Genomic DNA, 27,359 nt, shown 5'->3' with positions numbered 1-27,359 from the left:
CTATTAATCATTCTAGAGATATTAAATGTTTTAGGTGTCAAGGAGTTGGCCATATTGCTAGCCAATGTCCCAATAAAAGAGTGATGGTGTTGAATACTTATGGGGAATATGAATCTCATAGTGAGGGAGATGATGGAGATGATGAAAATGAGATGCCTGCATTAGAAGATCCTGATGAGGGATATTAGGCAGTTGTGGGTGAGGCGTTAGTGACTAGGCGTATCATGAATACCCAAGTCAAAGAAGAGGAGACTAACCAGCGGGAAAACTTGTTCCATACTAGATGTTTTGTCAGTGGCAAAGTTTGCAACATTATTATAGATGGAGGGAGTTGTACCAATGTTGCTAGTCTTGAGATGGTGGAAAAATTGAGCTTGCCTACTTTGAAACATCCCCAACCATATAGGCTACAGTGGTTGAATGACTGTGCTGAAGTGAAAGTGAACAAACAAGTTTTGGTTGCGTTTTCGATTGGAAAGTATATTGATGAGGTGTTGTGTGATGTGGTGCCAATGCATGCTTGTCATATTTTGTTAGGGAGACCATGACAATATGATAGGCAAGTGACACATGATGAGTTTAGAAATAAATATTCTTTTGTACTCAAGAAAGAACCCATTGTTTTACTTCCTTTGTCCCCAAACCAAGTGTTGGAGGACCAATTGAAAAAAAAGAAGAGAGAAGAGGCCGAAAAAAAGAGTGAGATCAAAAGTGAGATGGCCCTTGAAAGAAATGAGATGGCTGAAAGAAAGAGAGATAAAAATGGTGAGATAGCCATACAAAAGAAAAAAGAGAGGAAAGAAAATGAAGGAAAAGAAATTGAGAGGAAAGAGGCCAAAAAGAAAACATATATGGCCCAAAAGAGTGAGTTGAAACAATTGTTGCACACACATGATCCACTTGTGTTGATTCTTTACAAAGAGATTCTCTTTAATACAAGTGATGTAGCCGGATCCCTTCCGAGCATTGTTGTTTCACTTTTGCAGGAATTTGAAGATGTATTTCCGGAGGAGCTACCTCAAGGATTACCACAATTGAGGGGAATCGAGCACCAAATCGATTTCGTGCCGGGGAGTGCATTGCCAAATCGTCCAGCCTATAGGAGCAATCCGGAGGAGACTAAGGAACTTCAGCGGCAGGTAAGTGAGTTGTTAGATAGGGGTTTTGTGCGTGAGTCCATGTCACTCTGTGCTGTACCTGTTTTACTTGTTCCTAAGAAAGATAGTTCATGGCGTATGTGTGTGGATTGTAGGGCAATTAATAACATAACCATCAAGTATAGGCATCCCATACCTAGATTAGATGATATGTTAGATGAGTTGCATGGTGCATGTATTTTTAGTAAAATTGATTTGAAAAGTGGTTATCACCAGATTAGAATGAGGGAAGGTGACGAGTGGAAAACAGCATTTAAAACCAAGTATGGGTTATATGAGTGGATGGCAATGCCTTTTGGTTTAACTAACGCTCCTAGTACCTTTATGAGGTTAATGAATCATGTTTTGCGTGCACACATAGGAAAGTTTGTTGTGGTTTATTTTGATGATATCCTAGTGTATAGCAAAAACTTGGATGAGCATGTTGAGCACTTGAGACTTGTACTGATAACACTTAGGGCTGAATATTTATATGTTAATCTTAAGAAATGTGATTTTTGTACAAGCAAACTTGTCTTTCTTGGTTTTGTGGTAAGTTCACAGGGGATACAAGTGGATGAGGACAATGTAAGTGCTATTCGAGATTGGCCAACGCCTGCTACTGTTGGTCAAGTTCGAAGCTTTCATGGTCTTGCAAGCTTCTATAGGAGGTTTGTAAAAGATTTTAGCACACTGGCGGCACCGATGACGGCGGTGATTAAGAAGAACGTTCCATTTCATTGGGGCGAGGAGCAAGAGAAGTCTTTTAATATTATTAAACAAAAATTAATTAATGCGCCTTTACCTGTTTTGCCTGATTTTTCTAATACTTTTGAAATTGAATGTGATGCTTCAGGTGTAGGTATTGGTGGTGTTTGATGCAAGGAGGACGACCAGTGGCGTACTTTAGTGAGAAACTCAATGGAGCAGCGCTGAACTATCCAACGTATGACAAGGAGTTGTACGCGCTTGTGAGAACTTTGGAGATGTGGCAACACTACTTGAGGCCTAAAGAGTTTGTGATCCATACCGACCATGAATCTCTAAAGTACCTTAGGGGACAACAAAAACTGAACAAGCGGCATGCCAAGTGGGTGGCATTCATAGGTACATTTCCCTACATAATCAAATATAAACAAGGTAAGGATAATGTAGCGGCCGACGCACTATCACGGAGGTACGTATTAATCTCTACCTTGGAATCAAAAATCTTGGGATTTGAGCATGTGAAAGAGTTGTATTTGTTGGACGAGGATTTTAAGGAGATATTTGAAACATGTATGAATGGTCCACATGACAAATTTTATTTGCATAATGGGTTTTTATTTAGAGAAGATAGATTGTGCATTCATAAGTCATCAATAAATGGGGTGTCTAAATTAGAGTAACATGGACACAATGATGGATGTGTTTGGAATATAATTCAAGTGCTAAAAGACCATGAGGACAGCAGCACGCGCGCTCCAGCGCCAAAAGCGGCGCAGCCGCGTGTAATGCCCGAGAATTTGATTACCGTAATCGGAAATGATTTGGGTATATTTACCGTAATTTGATATTAATCTGAGATGATTTCTTGATTAATTGAAGTGATTATACACGGAACGGAGTGGACCGGGAAAGACGAGAACAGACAGCGAAACACATGTGCGAGGGTGTGCCTTCGCGCACATGCGCGGCGTGTAAGCGCGCACATGCGCGGAATGTCCAGAACCTTGGGCGCATATGCGCCGAGATGGGCGCGCATATGCGCGAGTGGGTGTGTGCACGAGACAGTAAGTCTCGCGCATATGCGCGACGATGGGGCGCGCATATGCGCGAGCACTCCTGTAGCAATTTCCGGATAAAGCTTCCGGCGCATATGCGCGGGCCTTGGGCGCGCATATGCGCGCGGCATGCAAAAGGAAAGAGTGACATGTGGGGTGATCGTGTAGTACGAGATGTATATATATATATATACACAATTCATTATCCTGTAGCAAATGAAGAAATCGAGGAAACTTTGGGAAAATTGATTCCTGACTTTAGAATTCGATTTATGCAAAATCCGTCCGTTCGATTTTGAATCCGACTTCAGTACCGAGTTCCTAACGACGAAAGCTACAACTGGACGTAAGTTTTGTTACGTTTAGACATGATTTGAAATTATGACATTGTCAGAATTGAATATGAATCAGATGTAGTGTTTCTGCTACAGTAGACATTGTATAATTGAAGTCAGATTAACGAATGGACTGTTTATACAATTGTTATGATTTTCGAAAAAAATTGATTGAGATTTGATATCAGAGTTGTGTTATTACTGATCTCAAGTGTACCGATATTACGATTATGAATTGTATTGATACTGGTTGTGAATTCTGGTAGTATCTCTGTGATGTTGAGATTGACGGGGTTATCGAGACTGTATCGTTATGCCGTCGAAACATCAGTTGATTTAGATTGATCAGATTCAGTAATAATTTCGATTGTATCGTGATATCGTTGATATGAATTAGATTGTGTCTTGTTCCGATATGGATCAGATTATGTATTGATTTGAGTATTGATCAGAACAAGTCTTGAATTGATTTATATACTGATATTGTATTTATGCGATTGTCATTCCCAGACTGGTTATGGACAGATTGGAATACGAGACTTCGTCTTCATCAGATCGTGAAGAGAAAGGTATAAATAAATGTTGATTCGGGATTGCACAACTCGAGTTAGGTCTGACTTGAGTTTCCCAAAATCACATACTTTACTTTATTGCATTGATATTTGCATATTATCAGATTGATATGTTCAGTCTATTGAATTATAGCAGAGCCAGAGTTTGAGTCTAGGGCAGATCAGCCTAGCTAGGGCAGAACCGCCGAGTCTTTGTCAGAACCGCGTAGACTCTAGACTTACGGTGTATCGATGAGCTTGGATGTAGATCGACGTCTATTGTAGACATTCGATACAGCATACCAAAGTCTAAATTAGATCGGGATCCCTAGACTAGAATGAGAGATGAGTCGAGTCTTAGATATCGAGACTAGAACTTGATTTACAGATTTGTATTGATTTCTGTTTCATAGATTACGATTCATGTTTTATTTACAGACTAGTATTGATACATGTTGTTTGATTATGCTACATGTGATAAGATATATTTCATGCTTTTATGTTAATTCAGTTAACTGCATGTATACATTATTTATACTGGGATTTATTCTCACCGGAGTTATCCGGCTGTTGTCTTGTTTTGTATGTGTGCATGACAACAGGTGGGACATGATCAGGGTCAAGAGGATGATGAGAGATCGAGATTAGAGTGGTGATTCCGGACTTATTGTAGACTTGGTTTAATACTTGAAATTTAGTAGTTGAACCTTAGACTAGTTTGAATAATTGTTGTACATTATTGTACTTTTATACTGAGATGTATAGTAGTTAAATTCCCTTACGTTCCGCACCGCATTTTAAAGAAAAAAATTTTTAGACCCTGTTTATCTTAATTGATAATTAAATCCCAAAGATGATTAAGAAGATGATTAGCGTCCGGGTCCCCACAACAGGTGGTATCAGAGCGATAGATCCTTTAGACTGAGATAGAAGAGAATGAGCGGGATAGATTGAGTTCTCTTTCCTTGCATGTGATTGCTAGCATGAGAATTATTTTAATGTTGAACGACATTGCGTGTGCTAGCATGACATTATGCTTTACTGCATTGAAATACATGGTTACCTGATTATCTGATTTGAGTTGGTATTATGTATTATTGAGTATGAATCAGATCTGATTCATGATCAACAGTAAGATGATCAGAGAAAGATTGGAACAGATTTGTAGTATTTGAGTACTAATGTTTTGATACGCAGATATACCTCCACGAAGAATTCCAGAAAGGGGTAGTACTTCGACTGAACAGATAGATGTATCAGAAACTCATATATAAATACAGTTGAAAGAATTTCAGTTATTTCAGCCGCCGATTCTGAGTGGTACCAAGACGTCTGAAGATTGTGAGAACTGATGACATAGAAATACTGTTTGATTTACTTGATTATTCAGATGAGCAGAGAATTAAATTGATATTCCACCAGTTACGAGAGACTGCCAGGAGTTGGTGGATTACAAGTAAAAGAATGCTAGAACAGAGAGGTACAGTGATTTCTTGGGAAATATTCAGAACTGAATTTTATCGAAGATTTTTCTCAGTTTCGTATCGGAGGACAAGAAAGCAGAATTTGAGAATTTGAGACAAGGCCAACTAAATATTGAAGAATATGTTGCGAAATTCTCTACTCTACTGCGTTTTGCTCCTAATATGATTGGGAATGATGAAGCTGTAGCGGATCAGTTCATCAGAGGATTGAACTCGGCGATAGTTGCATTGATGAATATGCAGCGACCTTATCATTTTGCTGATGCCTTGAGTAAAGCAAAGAGAGCGGAGACGAGTCTGATTAGACAGCTAGAAAGGGTGTGTGTGATGCAACCCCAGATACAGCAATCCCCTCTGCGATTTGATCGCGGCAACACGAGTGGAAAGCAAGATTTGCTGAAAGCTCGAAAGAAACCATTCAAGAAGTTAAGGAGCGGACTGAGCTGTTCAACTAGCTCCAGTGGTTCCAGCCCAAGTTATACTGGAGTGTATTGCAGAATTTGCGGAGGGAGACATTTCACAGAGCAATGCCAGGGAGTGACTGGTAGTTGCCATATTTGTAGACAGCCGGGACACTTTGCTAGAGTTTGTCCTCAGAGAAGTTCCCCAAGATTTTAGGGAACAGAAGACCGAGGAACAGACATATGACACACCTGATGATAGAGTGGCAGGTATTGTTCTTTTATGATTATATTGCATAGGTATTGATATATATTAATGTATTTCTTACGATTGTCTTTGACTGAGTTGCATTGATATATACGGTACCTGTTGGGTCTGTATTGCTGTAGTATTAATCTTTGTACCTTCTGGGAAAGAAAAATTGATATCAGAGATTTCTGTGATATTTTTTATACTACAGTAAGATGAGAATGAGATCGAGTTGAATTATGATGTACTTGTGTTTTCTGATTTGACTGCATTATTGATATTAATATGCTGAACAAGTACAGAACTATTATAGATTCCTTTTAGGAGAATATAAGATTCAGACCAGATATGGCTGATGAGTAGAGATTTCACGGTAAGGATTCTAGATTCAGAATTCCTTTGATATCTGTGTGTTGTCTATAACTCGATTGATACAGAAAGGAACATATGGTATCCTTATGTATTCAGTAGACATACTGAAATCGAGTCTAGCATTGGCAGATTTGCCAATGATGTACGAGTTGGCCGATGTTGTGCCCAGATAAGATTTCAGATTTGCTTTATATCAGAAAGATAGATTTCAGAATTGAATTGAGACCAGGTACTGTGTATTGTTTTAGAATTCAGTACAGAATGATATTAAATGTCCAGAATGACACTGAATGAATTGAAAGAATTGAAAGATCAGTAGAAGAGTACCGACCAAGAGTTACATATGATTTAGTGTTTCTCTTTGGCATGTTTCAGTATGTTCAGAGATATTCTGATGATTTCATGCTCGTTGTATCTATGATATTTTGATATATTCGCGGCATCTGATTGATTGAATCGAATAACTGAAGATTGAATGGAATATTCTGAGAAATGTGATTATTGTATACATAAATTTTTCAGATATGAATTCTGTTTGAAACAGATTGTATTCAGAGTATATGATATCTGAAGTTAGTATACTGATTGAATTTGACACAGTTGAGATTATGATCAGTGGCTGAGAAGGATACCGATATCAGAAAGATCAGCAATTTCAGAAATGTCAGAAATTTATTTATGGTCTGAATTGATAGATTATCGTATACGATTGTTGTTTTGTGTCTGCCTGAGTATTGTTATAATTCTACAGCCGTATTTGATACAGAGCATTGTGAACCGTTGAGATTATATACAGTTCAATTCGAATCAGAGTTGAATTCGAGAATTTCAGTGAGTCAGAAATGTGATCAGATGGTTCAGAATTAGATTTCGATAATCAGAGCAAAGCATCGATCAGAGTGACAGATATGTGATTCGTACTATATGAGAATGATTATCTTGTAATGTCAAATGTTTCAGAATTGTACAACAGAATTTGATATCGATAGTCAGAACCGAATACCAGTTAGGTATTTTTCTCTCATTTATATTATTAACTGATGGGTTTATATCAAATAGTTCGAATCTGAGATGACAGATGGTGTCAGAAACACACAGTAGTAGATTCAGTTTTCAGTTGGTGACTGTGAATGTATGATATTCGAACAGATAGTTTTGATATAGACAGATTAAATCAGTTATGATAGAATTATACTGAAATGTTGGCAGAATTTGTACTGAAATGTTTGAATTGCCCATAAATGAAGATAGAAAGATAGAAATCAGAAGAGTTATTACAGAATTTGTATATTTCTGACTAGACATGGAGACTATAATTCGATGAATTTCGTAATGAGATTACTGCAATACTTTCCAGATTGTGATGTAATATGATTGTGATTGACAGATTGTTCAATCTATATCTATTAGTTTGTACCAGATAACGTACAAACATGACCAAATGACACAGATCGATGTCAGAAAAGTGGTCAGAATAACTAGAATGCCGAAATAGAGTATATTAGATCGTGATTTTACTTGATTTTGTGCTTTTGGCAGAATGTATAGCATAATTTTATCTATAATTTATAGATTGACGGATAGTTGGAGTGAACTATCTAGATACTGGAAGATATCCGAGAACTGTAGTGCTGAATTTTAGCACTAGTGATCTGATGTCTTGTCACTTTATGAATTACTGTATAATGATAGCTATCAAACGAGTATTGAGATAGCCACAGATAAGACAGTGTACAGTGAGTACTGCAGATTTCCGCTGAATGGGAATGATATTACGGTGATATCTGAGATTGACTTTAATAAAAGCAGAAATAAGATCTTATAAAGACAATGAAGCTGATTCAGAAAAGGATGAACACCAGCTTCGAATGAACCAACTTAATATGCCGACGTCGGATGGTGACGATTGGTATTTGAAGCTGAAGATTGAGTAAATCCTTGACTGGGATAAACAGATTTGATAACAGCTGATAATATAGATTTGGTATGAGCTGTTGATTGGTATACGGATGTTGTATAGCCAGTAATTGCAAGTAATTTTATCAGAATGATTTGATAGAATGAATTTTCTGAAGTAACATCTATTGTACATTCCATCTTTATCTGATTTGATTGCCTGTGATTTCGAGGACGAAATCATATCTTAGAGGGGGAGAAATGTAATGCCCGAGAATTTGATTACCGTAATCGTAAATGATTTGGGTATATTTACCGTAATCTGATATTAATCTGAGATGATTTCTTGATTAATTGAAGTGATTATACACGGAACGGAGTGGACCGGGAAAGACGAGAACAGACGCGAAACACATGTGCGAGGGTGTGCCTTCGCGCACATGCGCGGCGTGTAAGCGTGCACATGCGCGGAATGTCCAGAACCTTGGGCGCATATGCGCCGAAATGGGCGCGCATATGCGCGAGTGGGTGTGTGCACGAGACAGTAAGTCTCGCGCATATGCGCAACGATGGGGCGCGCATATGCACGAGCACTCCAGTAGCAATTTCTGGATAAAGCTTCCGGCGCATATGCGCGGGCCTTGGGCGCGCATATGCGCGCGGCATGCAAAAGGAAAGAGTGACATGTGGGGTGATCGTGTAGTACGAGATGTATATATATATATATATACACAATTCATTATCCTGTAGCAAATGAAGAAATCGAGGAAACTTTGGAAAAATTGATTCCTGACTTTAGAATTTGATTTATGCAAAATCTGTCCGTTCGATTTTGAATCCGACTTCAGTACCGAGTTCCTAACGGCGAAAGCTACAACTGGACGTAAGTTTTGTTACGTTTAGACATGATTTGAAATTATGAAATTGTCAGAATTGAATATGAATCAGATATAGTGTTTCTGCTACAGTAAACATTGTATAATTGAAGTCGGATTAAAGAATGGACTGTTTATACAATTGTTATGATTTTCGAAAGATATTGATTGAGATTTGATATCAGAGTTGTGTTATTACTGATCTCAAGTGTACCGATATTACGATTATGAATTGTATTGATACTGGTTGTGAATTCTGGTAGTATCTCTGTGATGTTGAGATTGATGGGGTTATCCAGACTGTATCGTTATGCCGTCGAAACATCAGTTGATTTAGATTGATCAGATTCAGTAATGATTTCGATTGTATCGTGATATCGTTGATATGAATTAGATTATGCCTTGTTCCGATATGGATCAGATTATGTATTTATTTGAGTATTGATCAGAACAAGTCTTGAATTGATTTATATACTGATATTGTATTTATGCGATTGTCATTGCCAGACTGGTTATGGACAGATTGGAATACGAGACTTCGTCTTCATCAGATCGTGAAGAGAAATGTATAAATAAATGTTGATTCGGGATTGCACAACTCGAGTTAGGTCTGACTTGAGTTTACCAAAATCACATACTTTACTTTATTGCATTGATATTTGCAGATTATCAGATTAATATGTTCAGTCTATTGAATTATAGCAGAGCCAGAGTTTGAGTCTAGGGCAGATCAGCCTAGCTAGGGCAGAACCGCCGATTCTTTGTCAGAACCGCGTAGACTCTAGACTTACGGTGTATCGATGAGCTTGGATGTAGATCGACGTCTATTGTAGACATTCGATACAGCATACCAAAGTCTAAATTAGATCGGGATCCCTAGACTAGAATGAGAGATGAGTCGAGTCTTAGATATCGAGACTAGAACTTGATTTACAGATTTGTATTGATTTCTGTTTCATAGATTAAGATTCATGTTTTATTTACAGACTAGTATTGATACATGTTGTTTGATTATGCTACATGTGATAAGATATATTTCATGCTTTTATGTTAATTCAGTTAACTGCATGTATACATTATTTATACTGGGATTTATTCTCACCGGAGTTATCCGACTGTTGTCTTGTTTTGTATGTGTGCATGACAACAGGTGGGACATGATCAGGGTCAAGAGGATGATGAGAGATCGAGATTAGAGTGGTGATTCCGGACTTATTGTAGACTTGGTTTAATACTTGAAATTTAGTAGTTGAACCTTAGACTAGTTTGAATAATTGTTGTACATTATTGTACTTTTATACTGAGATGTATAGTAGTTAAATTCCCTTACGTTCCGCACCGCATTTTAAAGAAAAAAATTTTTAGACCCTGTTTATCTTAATTGATAATTAAATCCCAAAGATGATTAAGAAGATGATTAGCGTCCGGGTCCCCACACCGCGCGTGCGCATGCGCGCATGATTCGGCGCAGCCGCGCGCCCCGCGTGCGCCACAGCGTGTGTTTCGGCGCTGCCGCGCGCACGGGCAGAACAAGGCGCGCCCCCGCGCGTGTTTCGGCTCTACCGCGCGCACACGGCTGGAATGTGCAGAACATGGCGTGCCATCGCGCGAGATCACGCGCTACAGCGCGCAGTTCCGTGTAAAACTTTGTTTCCAACTCTTTTGATGACTTTTTACACTACTTTTTATTATTTTATTGTATTTATATGCATTGTATCAACCAAAAACGTGATAATTCAGATTGATAAAAATATTTTGAGGAGTTTCTCTCAATTCTCAAGGCTTTTAAAGCTTGTTCAAAATCAAATCAAACTTATCAAAGATTGCATCTTTGTGGCGTTTGTCAATTGTTTTTCGCACGAATTGTCAAAACAAGTTCTTTGAAGGTTCGTATGAAATTCGATTGTTATTATCGTTGATATTTGTTGCTAAGTGTTAATCGCTTAGAGGTGAATATCACAAATCGTTGCTTGTTTCAAAAGATCGGGACAACATAATTGATCCTTGTTCGTTATTGAATTGAGGGCGCGATTCTAATTAATCGTGTTTGCTTTCATTCGTACGAGGATTCATATCAAGGTCTTTTCTTGAAAGGGAAAATGGAGTCACCGACACTATGCAACGGCAAAATCACGAGAGGGATTGTGAGTGGAGTAAGTGGGCGGCCGAGTGGAAAGGGAGTTACGTTAATGTTATATGAGTTTTAAGGTTAATTTGTATTAGTTAAATAGTTGGTAACAAGATTAAAGGGGCCCTAATTGCTAATTAAAAGTTAAAAAAAGATTTTAGACCCAACAAGTTTAAAAGTAGGCCCAATACATCAAAACACATTTTCGAAAAATATTTCTTGTTGGAAAGTTTTAGAAACTTTTAACCGAACCCTCAAAAAGTCTGCCGATTCGATAAAATTTACGTACCGTTAATATTAAAATCCTGTAAGTAATAATACCCAATAAATCCTATTTTTGAAAAATACACTTAAAAATATCTTAAAAAAATTAATAAAAATTAATCATATAATAAAAATAATTTTCCTGAAATTCTCCGGTCTCCATTCCTTGTTTGAGCGTGAAATGCACCTAGAAATCCTAATGCATGAACTTTTAAAATTTCATGAATTAAACCCTACCATGCAATAATTATGCATAAAATTTATAAAAATAATTAAACACATAATTTCAATAAAAATCCTGGACCTTACAACTCTCACCCCCTAAATAAAATTTCGTCCTCGAAATTTAGAACATACCGAATAACTTCGGGTAACGACTCATCATCTAGGTCTCGATCTCCCAAGTAGACTCCTCCTCAGAATGATTCAGCCACTTGACCTTGACCATCTGGATCACCTTGTTCTGGAGCCTCTTCTCCCGTCTGTCCAAAATCTGAGTGGGTTTCTCCTCGAATGATAGATGCGGTGTCAGCTGAAGTGGCTCAAAGTTTAGCACATGTGAAGGATCGACATGTATTTCCGCAGCGTGGAGACGTGGAACACAGTATGAACTCCCGCCAGATTCGGCGGTAAAGCAAATCTGTATCCGAGCGTCCCAACTCTCTCTAGGATCTTAATGGGTCCAATGAATCTATGGCTGAGCTTGCCCTTCTTCCCGAACCTCATCACACCCCTCATCGGTGCGACTTTCACGAAAACATGATCCCTTACTGCGAACTCGAGATCTCGCCGCCTCTGATCAGCATAAATCTTCTGACGGCTCTGTGCAGTCTTCATCCTGTCTCTAATCCTGGCTACTAAATCTACTATCTGTCTGACAATATCCGGACCCAACTCTGCTCTTTCTCTTTTACCTCATCCCAATAAACTGGCGGCCTACACTTTCTCTCGTACAGTGGCTCGTATGGAGCCATACCGATCGATTCCTGATAACTGTTGTTGTATGTGAACTCCACAAAAGGTAACTTCGGCTCCTAGCTGCCCTGGAAGTCTATCATGAAAGCTCGGAGTAGGTCATCCAGATTCTGAATCACCCTTTCTGATTGACCGTCTATCTGAGGATGGAAGGCAGTGCTGAACAATAATTTAATACCTAGCTCCTGGTGGAGACCCTTCCAAAATACAGACGTGAATCTCGGGTCCCTGTCTGACACGATGGACACCGGAATCCCATGCAATCTGACTATCTCTCTGATGTACAGCTCTGCGTACTGAGTGATGGTGAATGTCTTTCTGATCGGTAGAAAATGAGCTGATTTAGTGAGCCGATCAACAATCACCCAGATAGCATTGAATCCTCTGGTAGTCCTCGGAATCCCTGTCACGAAGTCCATGGTAATATTCTCCAATTTCCATTCGAGAATAGGGAGTGATCTCAGCTTCCCTGTAGGTCTCTGATGCTCTGCCTTAACCTAATGGCAAGTCAAAAACTCGAAGATGAATCGCAGAATATCCCGCTTCATGCCCGGCCACCAATTCAGAGTCTGTAGATCTTTATACCTATTCGTACTCCCTGGATGGATGGAGTACGGGATGCTGTGGGCCTCGCTCAAGATATCTGCTCGAAGGAAATCACTGTCAGGATTTCATAGGCGGTCACTATATCTGACTATGTCGTCCACAATTGTGTACAATCTCTAGCCCTTAGACCTTAGCCTCGTCCCTTTGTCTCCACTTCTGTAACTGCTCGTCAGAAGTCTGCCTTGTCCGGATTCTGTCTCTCAGAGTGGGCTGTACTATCAGAGCAGAAAATTCGGGGCCTCGTCCCTGGCATAAACTGCAAGCTCAAATATCTGAATCTCATCCTGTAGCGGTCTCTGCACTGACAGATGGGCAATCACTGCGTGCTTCCTGCTCAAAGAGTCTGCGACCACATTAGCCTTATGCGGATGGTAGCTAATATTGCAATCATAGTCCTTCACCAGCTCCAGCCACCTCCTCTATCGCATATTCATCTCCTTCTGTGTGAAGAAGTATTTCAGGATCTTATGATCTTTGAAAATCCTGCACTTCTCTCCATACAGATAGTGTCTCCAGATCTTCAAGAAAAAAACCACTGCTGCTAACTCGAAGTCATGAGTCGGATAGTTCTGCTCATGAACCTTCAGCTGTGTGAATGCATAGGCTATCACTCTGTCCTGCTGCATAAGAACTCCGTCCAAATCAAGCTTAGATGCATCTGTATAGACTACAAACTCTCCCTGCCCTGATGGCATAGCTAGTACTGGTGCAGTGGTCAAAACTAGCTCCAGTCTATCAAAGCTCTCCTGACACTCCGGTCCCAAGATAAACTTGGCATGCTTCTTCATCAAGGCGGTCATCGGCACCGCAATAGAAGAGAAGCCCTGGATGAACTTCCTGTAGTACCGTGCCAATCCCAAGAAGGTATGGATCTCTGTCACACTCTTAGGAACTGGCCAATCTCTGACTGACTCTACCTTGCTGGGGTCGACCTCTATGCCATCCTGAGATACAATGTGACCAAAGAATGCCACCCTGTCAATCCAGAACTCACACTTGCTGAACTTGGCATACAATCATCTATCCCTCCTCCCTGCTCTTCGAATAGATCAGGATATCGTCAATAAAAACTATGAATAACTGATCCAAGTATGGCTGAAACACGCGATTCATGAGATCCATGAAGATCGCTGGGACGTTGGTCAGACCGAAGGGCAACACCAAGAACTCATAGTGCCCGTAATGCGTCCGGAAGGCTGTCTTATGCACATCTGACTCCCTCACTCTCAGCTGGTGGTATCCGGATCGAAGGTATATCTTGGAGAACACATATGCTCCCTGAAGCTGATCAAACAAATCCTCGATCCTCGGTAAAGGATACTTATTCTTGACTGTGACCCTGTTCAGCTCTCTGTAATCGATACACAGCCGCATGTTGTCATCTTTTTTCTTAACAAAAAGTATTGGAGTGCCCCATGGAGAAAAGCTAGGGCGAATGAAACCCTTATCTAACAGATCCTGAATCTAATCTTTGAGCTCCTTCATCTCTGTAGGTGCTGATCGGTAGGGTGCCTTAGATATCGGCACTGTACCTGACATGAGCTCAATTGAAAAGTCCGCCTCTCTGTCTGGTGGTACACCTGCAACATCGTCAGGGAAAACTCCGGAAAACTCCTTGACTACATCAATATCCTCTAGCCTTTGACTGACTGGCTCTGTCACTGATACGATGCTGGCTAGGAATGCCTGGTAGTCTCTCTTGATAAGTTTCCTCGCACACAAACAGGAAATGACATGCGGGAACTGCTGGTGTCTGGCTGCCTAAAAAACAAATTGCTTTCCACTGGGTGGTCTGACAGAAACTGACTTTTGTCGAAAATCTATGACTGCGCTATGTGAAGATAGCCAATCCATACCCAATATGATGTCAAACTCTTGCAAAGGTAGTACATCAGATCTTCCAGTACTGCCTTTTGTTGCAATCTAAGCTCCAATCTCTTCACTATATGGGAAGTGAACATCTGATCCCCGGATGAAATCGATACTCTGAAACCCAAAACCATCACTGCAGCTATGATTCCTAATCGCTTCACAAAAGATTCGGATATAAACGAGTGTGTAGCCCCTGAATCTAGCAGTGCATGCGTGGCTACAACTGAAAAATATATCCTTCCTGCGACAAAACATATCATCAAATCTACTAGAGTTGAACTTAAGGAATCTTTTTTTTTCTTAGTCTCAACTAGGTAGAGAATGCATCCTAATTCTTTCTAATTCATCAATTCCAATAATTAAATCCTCATACAAGCATAAAAACAAGGCAATTGTACAGTAATTTAAAATCTTAAACCAAAGGGTTACCGGTAATCAATGTCGAGTCTGGTGCTGCCTCAGTCTCCTCGACATGCATCACATAAGCTCGGCCGGTAGTGGGCCGAGGCCCTTGTTCCAAGGGTAATCCGCTGCTTTATGGCCCTCTTGTCCGCACACAAAGCATTTGAAAGTTCCCCACCTGCACTCGCCGAAGCAGAACCTGCTGAACTGGGGGCACGGCTGCCTGTCATCTGGCTTAGGCCCCGTGGCCCCTGAGGAGATCTCTGTTAATGTTGCGGCCTCCTAAAATACCCTTGGGGCTTCTGCTGCCCCTGCTTCCTTGGCGGTCCAGTAAACTGCCTTTTTTGCGGGTGGAAACTGGACTGAGTCTGCTGCCGCTTCCTATGCATCTCGAATCTATGTCGCACAGTGTCCACTCTGTCTGAAAAGCGCAAGCAGTGGCCTCATCATAACCTGCAGCCCTCATCAGCATGACATCCCGGTGAAGAGTGGGTCTCAGTCTATCTAGGAAATGCCTCAGCTTCTGGGCGGCATCTCCTGCTATCGTGGGCACAAAATCGCAGCCCCTGTCAAACTTGCGGATAAACTCTGCCACAGATAAGTCCCCCTGACGTAGGCTCATGAACTCCCTCGTCAGGCAGCCCCTGAAGTCAGCTGGGAAATACTTCCCGAAGAACATATCTCTGAATCTGGCCCACGTGAGAGCAGCCACATCCACTGCATGTGCAGCTCCCTCCCACCATACGGACGCATCATCCCTCAGCATATAAATGGCGCACCTGGCCCGATCGCCATCCCTCATCTGCAGATACTCAAAATGTAACTCCAGAGACCTAATCCATCCCTTTGCAACGAATGGATCGGTGGTACCCCCGAACTCCTTCGGGTTGAACCTACGTAACTGCTCAAAAACATCTGTCTGAGGCCTAGGAGCCTGCTGTACCTGCTCCAGTAGCCTAGCCATAACCTCCAGAACTCGAGTGGCTGGGTCCCCTGGCGGCGGCGGTGGTGGGCCTCTGCCACCTCCTTGAATATCATCCTGTCTGTCAACGCTGGGGTCGCGTCTGGGATGCATGATCTGAATACAGTCCAATTTATAAACGTAACTCATCATGCAATTAATCTAGTTTTTAAAATAATAAACTTTAAATCATAAAAGTAGTTAAACAAGTACAGTAAATCATCGTAAAGCGTAAATCATGTAAAAATGCAGGTAATGGCAGTAAATCATTTAAAACATAAAAGCTTACAGACTCGAGGCTTGAAGACTGAGCCGCAGAAGCTGGCGGCGGCATAACCCTATACATGACCCTTGCTCTGATACCAACTGTAACGTCTACTCATTTTAAAAGTGCGGAAATAATTTTTTTTAAAAGCTCGCACTCCCAAAATAACATTTAAAATAATCGTATTTTAACTGACAATAAAAATAGCGTAGTTTAAAATAACCAACATCATCCAAGGTCAAACCTAAACATGTACGAGTAAAAATGTAATATCATCAACGTATAAAAATGTTTAACTCCTCCCAAAACTCATAAATCAAATGCGGAAAAACATGCGGTCCTCGGGTCATGTCACCGCACCAGCGCTGTCTGCTCAGAGTTCAGCGCCTCCAGTCCCCTCATCATCAAGCTCACATGCATCACATACACCTAGTGAGTCTAAAGACTCAACACACCTATACTAGGAATAACAAGTACATATACATGGCACACAACAGTGAAAAATATCATACTCAGCATATCTTTCATGAACATAAAAGCATAACGTAAACGTGTCGTGTAAAATCATATCCTGTCAAATCAAGTCATCTCGTGTCTTCATATACGTATACATTTTCTTTTTAATTGAATTCAGTTCATTAGTTGTGACTTTCGTATCAGCTCAATCGACGGATCCATCTACGTATAACCACGGTACCGTCCGGCGGAGACATCAGCGACAACATTACATATCCACTGAGCCTTGGTCTCAGCTCATCATATCTCATGTCATCGTATACATATACATCGTCAGTCACAACCAATTCTCATCCTTAAAAAATAACATCATATTCACCACTTAATAAAACATGCATATACGTAACTTTTCCTTTAAACCAAGCATGCGACGTATTTATCGTAATTGCGTAAAAATCGTAAACATGATGCATAAATATTTAAAATATCATAAATTTGTTCTCAGGGCGCTGTCTTGGCCAAAATCTCACCCCAGTTGCAAAATGACCATTTTGCCCTTGGAAACCCGAAAATTATCGTTTCACCCCTTGACCTCTAAAATTGACCCAAATCTTACCAAACTCCTTAAAATGTCCCAAAACATTTTTAAAAGTGACCCTAGATGTAAACTCGATCCAAATTCAGAACATAATCGATTCGTTTTAAAACTTGGATCGGGGTCCCGGTTTTAACCCGAATCTCATCGAAACTCAACCAAATTTCTCCCAACATCTTACCACACCTTAAAAACACTTAAAAGGCTCTAAAAACCTCAAGACCAGACCACTAAGTTCTTCGAAAAATCCTTGGACAACTGCTGGATTTTTGCACAACTCAAGAACAAACCCTCAATCCCTCAACTTGAAAATTCTCGCCCCTAGCTCTCACCCAAGCGAATCGACCACGAACCAGACAATATAGGACCAAGAATAACCTCTACTTAACTCACTAGAACCATGGCTACAGCCCCATGCTCATCGTAGCTCCCCCACGAACGCTAGACCCCAAGGCTCACACATACGGCCACCTCGACTCAACGCCACCAGCGGTCATAAAAGCGTGTCCAGCAACTTGCGGCCCCCTCTAAATCATGACTCAGACCCAACAGGGCCTGGTCCATGTCCTGGAACGTTCCCTCACGCCGTCGGCTTACTCAACAACTCGATGTACCCTAAACAACGTGACCCCTCCTCACTGCTCACCGATCGGCCCTCTTATCACGATAAAACTTTGGTTCCAGCCTACTATTCCTTCCTCCTCGACGTTTATGGCCCTTCAGGGCCCTCATCAGTAGCCCTTTACACAAAGAAATAAACATGAGATGCAAAAAGGTGATATATGCATGGACCGAAACAATTGAGCCATGGAAACTTGGTTCTGCACATATCATCATAAATATGCATGAATGATGCAAAAATAATGATACAATGCATGCCTGATAATTATTCTAGGACAAATGATCAAGGAACCAATGTCCGAGGAGAGGAGCTCTTTGCTTGTTAGGGAAAATGGAGTCACCGACACTATGCAGCAGCAAAATCACGAGATGGATTGTGAGTGGAGGAAGTGGGCGGCTGAGTGGAGAGGGAGTTACGTTAATGTTATATGAGTTTTAGGGTTTATTAGTATTAGTTAAATAGTTGGTAACTAGGTTAAAGGGGGCCTAATTATTAATTAAAGTTAAAAAAATATTTTAGACCCAACAAGCTTAAAAGTAGGCCCAATACATCCAAACACTTTCCCGAAAAATATTTCGTGTTGGAAAGTTTTAGAAAATTTTAGCCAAACCCTCAAAAGTCCCCCGATTGGATAAAATTTGCGTACCGTTAATATTAATATCATGCGGGTAAAAATATCCAATAAATCATATTTTTGAAAAATACACTTAAAAACATCTTAAAATAATTAATAAAAATTAATCTTGTAATAAAAATAATTTTCCTGAAAATTCTCTGATCTCCGTTCCTCGTTTGAGCGTGAAATGCACCTAGAAATCCTAATGCGTGAACTTTTAAAATTTCATGAATTAAACCCTACCATGCAATAATTATGCGTAAAATGCATAAAAATAATTAAACACATAATTTAAATAAAAATCCTAGATTGCATACTTTCAGATTACGTGAATTAAATTCCTGGACCTTACAGATAATCTAGGAGCTCTGCCCCTAGGATAGACCTCAAGATCGAATCTCTGCATCTCTAGCAGAAGAGGCCTCTGTATCGACAGTTGTGCTATAACTCCTGCTTTCCTACTGAAGGCATCAACGACTATGTTGGATTTTCCCGGGTGATAGCCGATGTCGTAGTCATAATCTTTCATCAACTCTAGCCACCGTCTCTGTCGCATGTTCAATTCTTTCTGAGTGAAAAAATATTTGAGACTCTTGTGATCAGTAAATATTTGGCACTTCTCACCATACAAGTAGTTTTCCATATCTTCAAGGAAAAAACCACGACAACTAAATCCTTATCATGAGTCGGATAGTTATTTTCATGAACCTTCAATTGTCTGGAGGCATATGCTATGACTCAGCTATGCTGCATCAATATGGCACCTAATCCGAACTTAGAAGCATCGGTGTACAACAAAAAGTTGTCTTGCCCTGATAGCGTGGCTAAAACTGATGCTGTTATAAGAGCTTGCTTCAAAGTGTCGAAGCTCTTATGGCAGTCAGCACTCCATACGAACTTGGCATTCTTATTCATCAATGAGGTAAGTGGCACTGCAATAGAAGAAAATCCCTAGATGAATTTTCTATAGTAACCTGCTAAGCCCAAGAAACTGAGGATCTCTGATGCATTCTTCGGCTCAACCAATTCCTTCATTGTTTCTACCTTGGATGGGTCAACTTCAATGCCACTACTAGAAATAACATGTCCCAAAAATGCTACATTATCTAATCAAAATTCACACTTGCTGAACTTTGCGAACAACTTCCGATTCTGCATCACTTGCAATGTAGTACGCAAATGTTGGCTGTGATCCTCCTGGTTCTTCGAATAAATGAGGATGTCATCTATGAATACGATGACAAACTGATCCAAGTAAGGTTGAAAAATACACAATTCATGAGATCCATGGAGATCGCTGGAGCATTCGTCAATCCAAACGGCATCCTAGGAACTCGTAATGCCCATGGCGAGTTCTGAAGGCTGTCTTGTGCACATCTACGTCTTTCACTCTTAGCTGATGGTATCCGGATCAAAGATCTATCGTAGAAAACACAGAATCTCCTTGAAATTGATCGAATAAGTCCTCGATCCTTGGAAATGGGTACTTATTCTTCACTGTAACTCTATTCAGCTCCCGGTAGTCGATGCAAAGCCTCATGCTTCCGTCCTTCTTCTTCATGAAGAGTACTGGTGTGCCCCAAGTTGAATAACTAGGGCGTATGAATTCTTTATCCAGTAGCTCCTGTATTTGCTGTTTGAGTTCCTTCGTCTCTGCTGGCGCTAATCGATACAGTACCTTGGAGATTGGCACGGAACCTGACATAAGATCAATGGAGAACTCCACTTCACGCTTAGGTGGAATACCCGCAATGTCGTCAGGGAACACGTCCAGAAAGTATCTGACAACTGGGACATCTACTAATGTCTGACTGATACCATCAGGGGATGAAATAATGCTTGCTAAGAACATCTGGCACCCCTTAAGAATATTTTTCCTCACCTGAAGACATGATATCATCCATGGCATGCTGTTGCGTCCACTTGGCTCAAATACAAACTCTTTCTCACCTAGTGGTCTGACCTTCACTGACTTTTGTTTGAAGTTGATCGTCACTCCATTAATGTCAAACTCGGGCATCGGCAATACTGTGAGGTCAGCGTAGACTGTGTGGCCATGTAGCTCGAGACTCAAGTCTCTGATCACACTATAAGTGAATAGTTTTTCTTCATATGGAACAATCACATAATATCTCACATCTAGCCTAGCGGGCTTGACGTCCAAATAAGTCACAAAGTCGTCTGATATAAAAGAATAAGTAGCCCCGGAATCTAATAAGCATTCTTGGCTACTCCGGCACAGACCCTCCTTGAAATAATATTAACATACACTCAACCCAACAATTCTCAAAAAAGGCTAAACTTAATCTCATGAACAAGCTGAATCCACTATCCTAAAGTTCTCATGAAAATTTCGAAAATAGCCTACTAACATACCCAAAATTTTCGAACTATGCATAATAAATTCCAACAAATAATATGGTGTTAAATAAATTATATTACCTTTCAAGAGTGTAGTGTCTGGGTCTGCCTCCTCGGCACGCATCTCAAAGGATCGGCTGCTTCCATTGTGAACAGTTCTTGAGCATGTAGTTAGCGGATCCAAACTTGAAGCACTTGCCTGAACCCCATGAACACTCTTCTTCATGCTTGCAACTATACTTTGGGCACACCTGATATTCAGTAGGCTTCTGGATAGCCTTCTTCTAAGGTGGTTGCTGTCCTTTGCCCTTGTTAGGCCCTTGAAACGGCTTCTTAGCTGGCTGTTGAAACTGTCGCTGAGGTGCCTGAAAGGGCTCTTGTCTTGTCTGTAAGTCTCGATGTCCTTTTGATCCTGTTCGGTCCCCAAAGCTTTGGTTACTACGACAACATAAGTAGGAGGACCAGCTATTCAAACATCATGGCACAAGATCGGCCGTAAACCATCCATAAAGTGCCTCAGTTTCTCCCTGGCGTCATTAGCTATCAAGGGCACGATGTGACACCCTTGCTTGAACTTCCTCACGAACTCCACTACACTATGGTCTCATTACCTCATTGTCATAAACTCCCTGGTCAATTGGGAGCATACCACATCGGTGAAGTAATTGTAGTAGAATACCTCTTTGAAACCTTCCCAAGTTAGGGTTTGCATATTCACCGACGGTGATGATCCCTCCCACCATAATCGAGCATCACCCTTCAGCAAGTAACTGGCGCACCTAACTCTGTCAGCATCCTGTAGGTCCATAAAGGTAAAGATCACATCTATGGACTTAATCCAATCCTCAGCCACCATAGGATCAGTCGTACCCCCAAAATCCTTAGGGTCCAACTTATGGAATCGCTCATACATTGCCTTAGGCCTCGTCCTCCTATCCATCTTAGCATTGTTCCTAGCAAACTGTACAAAGAACTGAGTCATGCCCGCAAGCATCTGATCTTGTAGGTCTGTGGTGGACATGGAGGGGAAACTCTCTGCTCATCACGACCCTCACGGCCTCCAGTTGGCTTTCCAAGATTGACGGATCAACATGAGATTGTCAGGATTGAAACTTCCATTGCTCCCTCTCGATCAATCACACGTCTAGGAAGCATCTTGTACCACAATTTGACCAAACACGTAACCAACACGCATAACCAAAATACTCATATAATATGCTAAAACAGTTCAAAAACTTAAACATGCACTTTAAAGAAACTCGTACTTAACACTCAATGTATTTAAAATCGTAAAAACTAACAGACTTGATGCGTGACTTCTCGAGCTTCTTGTAACCAGTAGTAGGCACAACCCTATATCAGGAAACCTTGATATCTGATACCAACTGTGATGAACCGTGTCTTAAAATAATGTTAATTTAATATTTGCGGAAAATTTTAAATTTTCTTATTAAATAATTTGTTATAAATATAACTCGTAAAATAAATCACGGTCACCACTCATACTAAAAATAAAGTTAATATTAGACCTTCATCATTTGAAAACCACGACAAAAAATCAAAGTTAAAAACATCCATCATTATTTGAGAAAGTCTAACATATTATAAAAATTCAGCATACTTAGTTTTAAACTTGCATAATAAAACTCGTGAACTACAAGGTCCTCGGGTTTGCATTGTCGCTAGCCTGAGCCTGCTCACTGGTCGCCACATCCAGCCTCCTCAACTACATCATCTGCATCGATCAAGTCTAATGAGCCTATTGACTCATCGTTCATAAACCATGAATAACGAGTAATACGTAATAAAAATTCATGCAATTTACACGTAGCTCTTACATAGCATAATATAAGCATAAATATGTATAACACGATTTTCCTGCATAAACGATTTCATAAAATCATATTTTCACACTCGTCATAATAATCGTAATCGTAAATCATTTTGCGTAGAGTTCTATTCAATGCAAGTGGCCCAGAACATAAATCGTTTGATCAAACTAAACCACAGTACTGGGCCAGCAGGGATCACCACAACCCTTGGACTAGATATCCAATCCCTAACTTAACATAATTCCTCTAAAGAGGTTGGAGAGGTCTCCGGACAAGTTTTTCGAATTCCAAACTCGTAACATAATTTGGTCAAAAGACAGATCACATACCTCAAAAATAATTATTTTGCACGTCATACATACTTACGAAAGTCGTGAACCTCGTTAGATCGTCCTCAGACTTGCTGCCCTAACATACTAAAACTTCTACCTAAAACAGTCCCTAAAGTGCATTTAGACACGTACGACTGTCGAATTAAATAAAACCACTTAGGATGTACCAATCGACTTGGGACTCGACCCATACGTAAAACACATCCTAAGCTTTTGCCCAAGACCCTAGACAAGTCCCGAATCATGCCCATGTTGGGACATCAAATTCTCGCACCCAAGACGTAGAGAAAGTTTAAATTTTTTGCGTCTCGACAATCGAGACTGTCCTTGGGAGTCATGCATTTAAAACCATTAATATTCCATTCAGAATCATACCTTTACGTTAAGAACACTGGACTTCAAACTATTCCGATTTTTAAGCAGATATAACCCTTCTCGTAAATCCATACGTACAGATCTTTCTCATCAAATCTGATCTACGATCTGAGACTGTTTTCTCGTTTGGTTTGCACTAGAAAATCAAAATGATTTGTGCGTTGAGACTATGACATCCGAATTTCCAAAATCCGGAGGCGGTGTAGCGACGGTGGGGTGCAACGCTTAGAAGAATAGTCACGGCCGTGACTTGCTTTTTCTCAAAAGGTGGCTGAAAAGTTCATGATCCTCAATCATGAATTTTTGCGATTATTGATTCTTAATTAATAATTAATTTATCCAATTATCTCCATAATCATATTTTGATCCATGCTTTCCTTTTCAATTTGGCCGATTGATTTTCTTTCAATTCATGGTGGTTGCCATGAGTTTTCGAAGAAAAGGAAGAGTGAATTTTGTGTAATTTTTGTTGTGTATTGTTATCAACTTTTGATAATCTATTAATTAAAATACACAAACCCTATGTTACTAGGATTCCTAATCCTAGTATCTTTAAGACTTTTATTTTCAATAATTAAATTCTCATTTGATAATATCATGTATTATTCAACTCTTTATAATACATGATAATATCACACACATATATACATACATATATATAATATATATATATATTATATATGTATGTATGTATGTGTATATATATATATATTAATATATCTATACATGCATCTCATTTACATGGACATAATTTAAATTAAATAACTATTATTTAATTTATTAATTAACTTATTAGTTACTTTATTTTAGTCCATCTAGAATATTTATGAGAATTTTGTTTACGATAGTAGTCACCACTACTAGTACTATTATTTAATTAGTAAATTCTAAACTCACTAAATAAATAATTTCGAACTCATTATAGCCCCGATTGACGATCCGTCTTCACCGCTGTGTCAAGAATACAAATCTTATTCATATAATGAAAATAAAAAATTTCAAATATCAAAATTGGCATTTACCAAATTTAGAAATTAACATATACGACCGTTACCATATTTGGCAGCTTCCAGTTTTGTAAACTCCTTTACTAAAACATGCAGTCTCACTCTTCTTCCTCAATTAGAAACTATGCTAACTTCTATTCCTTCCATCTTATGGAATCAACTCATAAACCCCTTTATAAGCATTTTGTTTTATCTCCATCAAACTACAATAATCAAATGGAACTCCTTGAATTCTGACTATCTCAACGAGAGCACAGTATCCGATACTTGTGTGACCCTCAATGGTTCAGGGATACAGCTAGCCATGTGTTCACATCTCCAAGTGATTCAGAATAACATATATTCTTATTCGGGCTTACCCTAGTTAGCCTTCATTCTTTTCATCAACTCCTTGATCAAGAATGTCAGAACTCATTTCTGATTGCAGCCATCGGATCATGGTAATAGCATCTAGTAGCATCGTCAACGGTCCCCTAGGTATCACTGATAGTGTCTGCAAGAACCTTTAGTGATGGTTGGTGTACGGTCCCTGCAACACATATATCCCGATCGGATATGCAATCATTGGTATATCGAGAGTTGCATATGAATTCGATAACGATGCGATTTATCTTTGAGTACTAATAGTGTCATGGTATGTGCAATTAGGAAAACACATTTCCCTAAAGCACATTTCTTTCTCTGGACAGAGACTCCTTGCACTATTAACTCATCAGGTCACATAGGATATCTTCACCCATAGGCAAACGGTGAATCCCTGAATACAATGCATTTGCTCCTACGTATTTCGAAACTACACCCAACCTCGCCACCTGATTACCCTCAATGGAGTCGGTAAACGGACGTATAGCCCCTAAATTATCCCGGGTCAAAGGACTAATGGTGTATAACCATAACCACAGACCATTTCACTCGATAAGTGAGAACCACTTGGACAGTCCAAGGGAGGGTTGTTTAGTGAATCATCACATGATCACTCAGCCGTGTAAATGGACATCTCCATTCCCTTGCCAATGAAATATGGCGTTTACATCACAGATGTTAGTCTCGAGCTCGAGCTACCTTTATCCTTATTTTAGTCGGCTCATTCGACTAGGAACCTGTATAGAATATACAGTACACTTCCTAATGAGTTTCATGATCTTGTCCAGCCCGTTCCACATAAGACTCTGGTCCAGCCCCTTCCAGACCATACACATGCACAACCCCTTAAAAAACATACAACAGAAGCCTTAAGTTGCGGACAAGCCCTACATGAGCAAACTGATGTTCACGACTCCAGCAGCTATTTCCACCCTACTGGACCCTAACCAACCCATACCAAGCCTACCTCGAGACCTTAAGACCCACCTAGACGCTATCCATGCACCTTGGTCTAGCCTACACCTCCAGCCGGTCACCCGAACCCATGAGCGCCCCTATGCGTGCAGCTATGAGCGTTTCATCTCCTGCTGCACCAACAGTGTATTGCCCAATCATGGTCCACCTAATGACATCTAAACAGATCCTACAACATGACCATATGTATTAGCAAGCCCTAGGTTCTATCCAACTACGCAACGATGAAAAAATTGAGAAAAACGTTGAAGTTCATGCATAATAAATCGAAAATTTTCAAGTTCTAGCATGCATATACTCAAACCAACAAGTTTTCATGCATATTTTATATCAAATACATTATATACAGGATCGATGTATAAAAGAAAGGTTTAGACATGTCTTTGCGTTAAAACGCACAAAATATCGACAAACAAAGGCGGTAAAGAACGGAGGCCGAACGGAGACAGTTTGCTGCGTTTAACGGCTTGAAAAGTGGTTAAATTTATCAAGGATTGTAGTGTAATAGTTGGTTTAAGCTGTTGTTGGAAGAAAATAAAAAACAAGCCTAGCCCTTGCCTTGGAAAAATTGGTCGAGAATTTGGTTTTGGTGTGTGTTTGTGTGTTGCGTGTGATGTGTTGTGATATAGGGTGGACTCCTTCTTGTATATAAATATGATAATGACTATGTGTTTAGTTTAATTAAATCAAAATTAAAATTACTAATTAAGCCCTCACAATTTAAATTACTAATTAAGTCATCCAACTTTTGAAATTAAGAGTCCGACAAATTTTAGGTTCTACTCATAATTAAATACCATCTAATTTAATTAATTAAATCATAAAAATAATTATTAAAATATTTTATTTTTAGTGGAAGTTAAAGACATCAACTAATTTTAAATATTGCTAAATTTTTTAAAAAAGCTGATACCTAAAAATTAAATCCAAATACATGCATGCAATATTGCTGAAAATTAATATTTTTAACGTAACCATAATCAAATAACAATGTTTTAAAATAATGCGATAAGAAACATGTAAAAATCTTCAAAACCACCAACATAGTAAAATACCCAATAACGTAATAAAATAAATGAATAACAATATTCATGACTACTCCTATCTCAAAAACATGATGTGCGGAAATATGTGGTCCTCGGGTTCATGTGCGCAAATCCAGCCCTGCCTACTCATGCTTCGGCACCTCCAGCCTCCTCATCAACATGCTCACCTGTATCATTCATGCCTAGTGAGTATAAAGACTCAACACATCTGTATCGTTATAACAACTACATATACATAGCACA

General features: G+C 39.8%; 2 protein-coding genes across 2 annotated transcripts; both read right to left on the bottom strand.

Annotated features, from left to right (window-relative positions):
* Window positions 1–14,500: 14,500 nt before the first annotated feature.
* On the bottom strand, window positions 14,501–19,381 carry LOC142537585 (uncharacterized). The gene is made up of 4 exons (XM_075643089.1): window positions 19,211–19,381; window positions 15,602–16,388; window positions 14,893–15,149; window positions 14,501–14,797 (listed from the first exon to the last, which is right to left on the bottom strand). The coding sequence occupies exons 1-4, from the start codon at window positions 19,379–19,381 to the stop codon at window positions 14,501–14,503; spliced, it is 1,512 nt and encodes a 503-aa protein (XP_075499204.1).
* Window positions 19,382–19,563: 182 nt separating this feature from the next.
* LOC142537584 (uncharacterized) lies at window positions 19,564–22,168 on the bottom strand. The gene is made up of 5 exons (XM_075643088.1): window positions 21,836–22,168; window positions 21,268–21,598; window positions 20,313–21,006; window positions 19,800–19,897; window positions 19,564–19,757 (listed from the first exon to the last, which is right to left on the bottom strand). The coding sequence occupies exons 1-5, from the start codon at window positions 22,166–22,168 to the stop codon at window positions 19,564–19,566; spliced, it is 1,650 nt and encodes a 549-aa protein (XP_075499203.1).
* Window positions 22,169–27,359: the final 5,191 nt, after the last annotated feature.

Source organism: Primulina tabacum, chromosome 2 (genome assembly GCF_025594145.1).
Source record: "Primulina tabacum isolate GXHZ01 chromosome 2, ASM2559414v2, whole genome shotgun sequence".
Lineage (NCBI taxonomy): Eukaryota > Viridiplantae > Streptophyta > Magnoliopsida > Lamiales > Gesneriaceae > Primulina > Primulina tabacum.
This window is presented reverse-complemented; position numbering and strand designations above follow the sequence as displayed.

Bases quoted from the DNA above. Each gene is read 5' to 3' on its own strand.
- LOC142537585 (XM_075643089.1), bottom strand. From the start codon at position 19,381: ATGCGACAGAGACGGTGGCTAGAGTTGATGAAAGATTATGACTACGAC. The intron at 15,150-15,601 runs GTATTTTAGGAG...GTTTTGTCGCAG, and splicing joins GGGCAGCAGAAGCCCCAAGG to GAAGGATATATTTTTCAGTT. The intron at 14,798-14,892 runs GTATGGATTGGC...TTTGTTTTTTAG, and splicing joins AGAGTTTGACATCATATTGG to GCAGCCAGACACCAGCAGTT.
- LOC142537584 (XM_075643088.1), bottom strand. From the start codon at position 22,168: ATGACTCAGTTCTTTGTACAGTTTGCTAGGAACAATGCTAAGATGGAT. The intron at 21,007-21,267 runs GTAATATAATTT...CTTTTATATCAG, and splicing joins AGACACTACACTCTTGAAAG to ACGACTTTGTGACTTATTTG. The intron at 19,898-20,312 runs GTACCCATTTCC...TGTTATTTCTAG, and splicing joins AGAGTTACAGTGAAGAATAA to TAGTGGCATTGAAGTTGACC.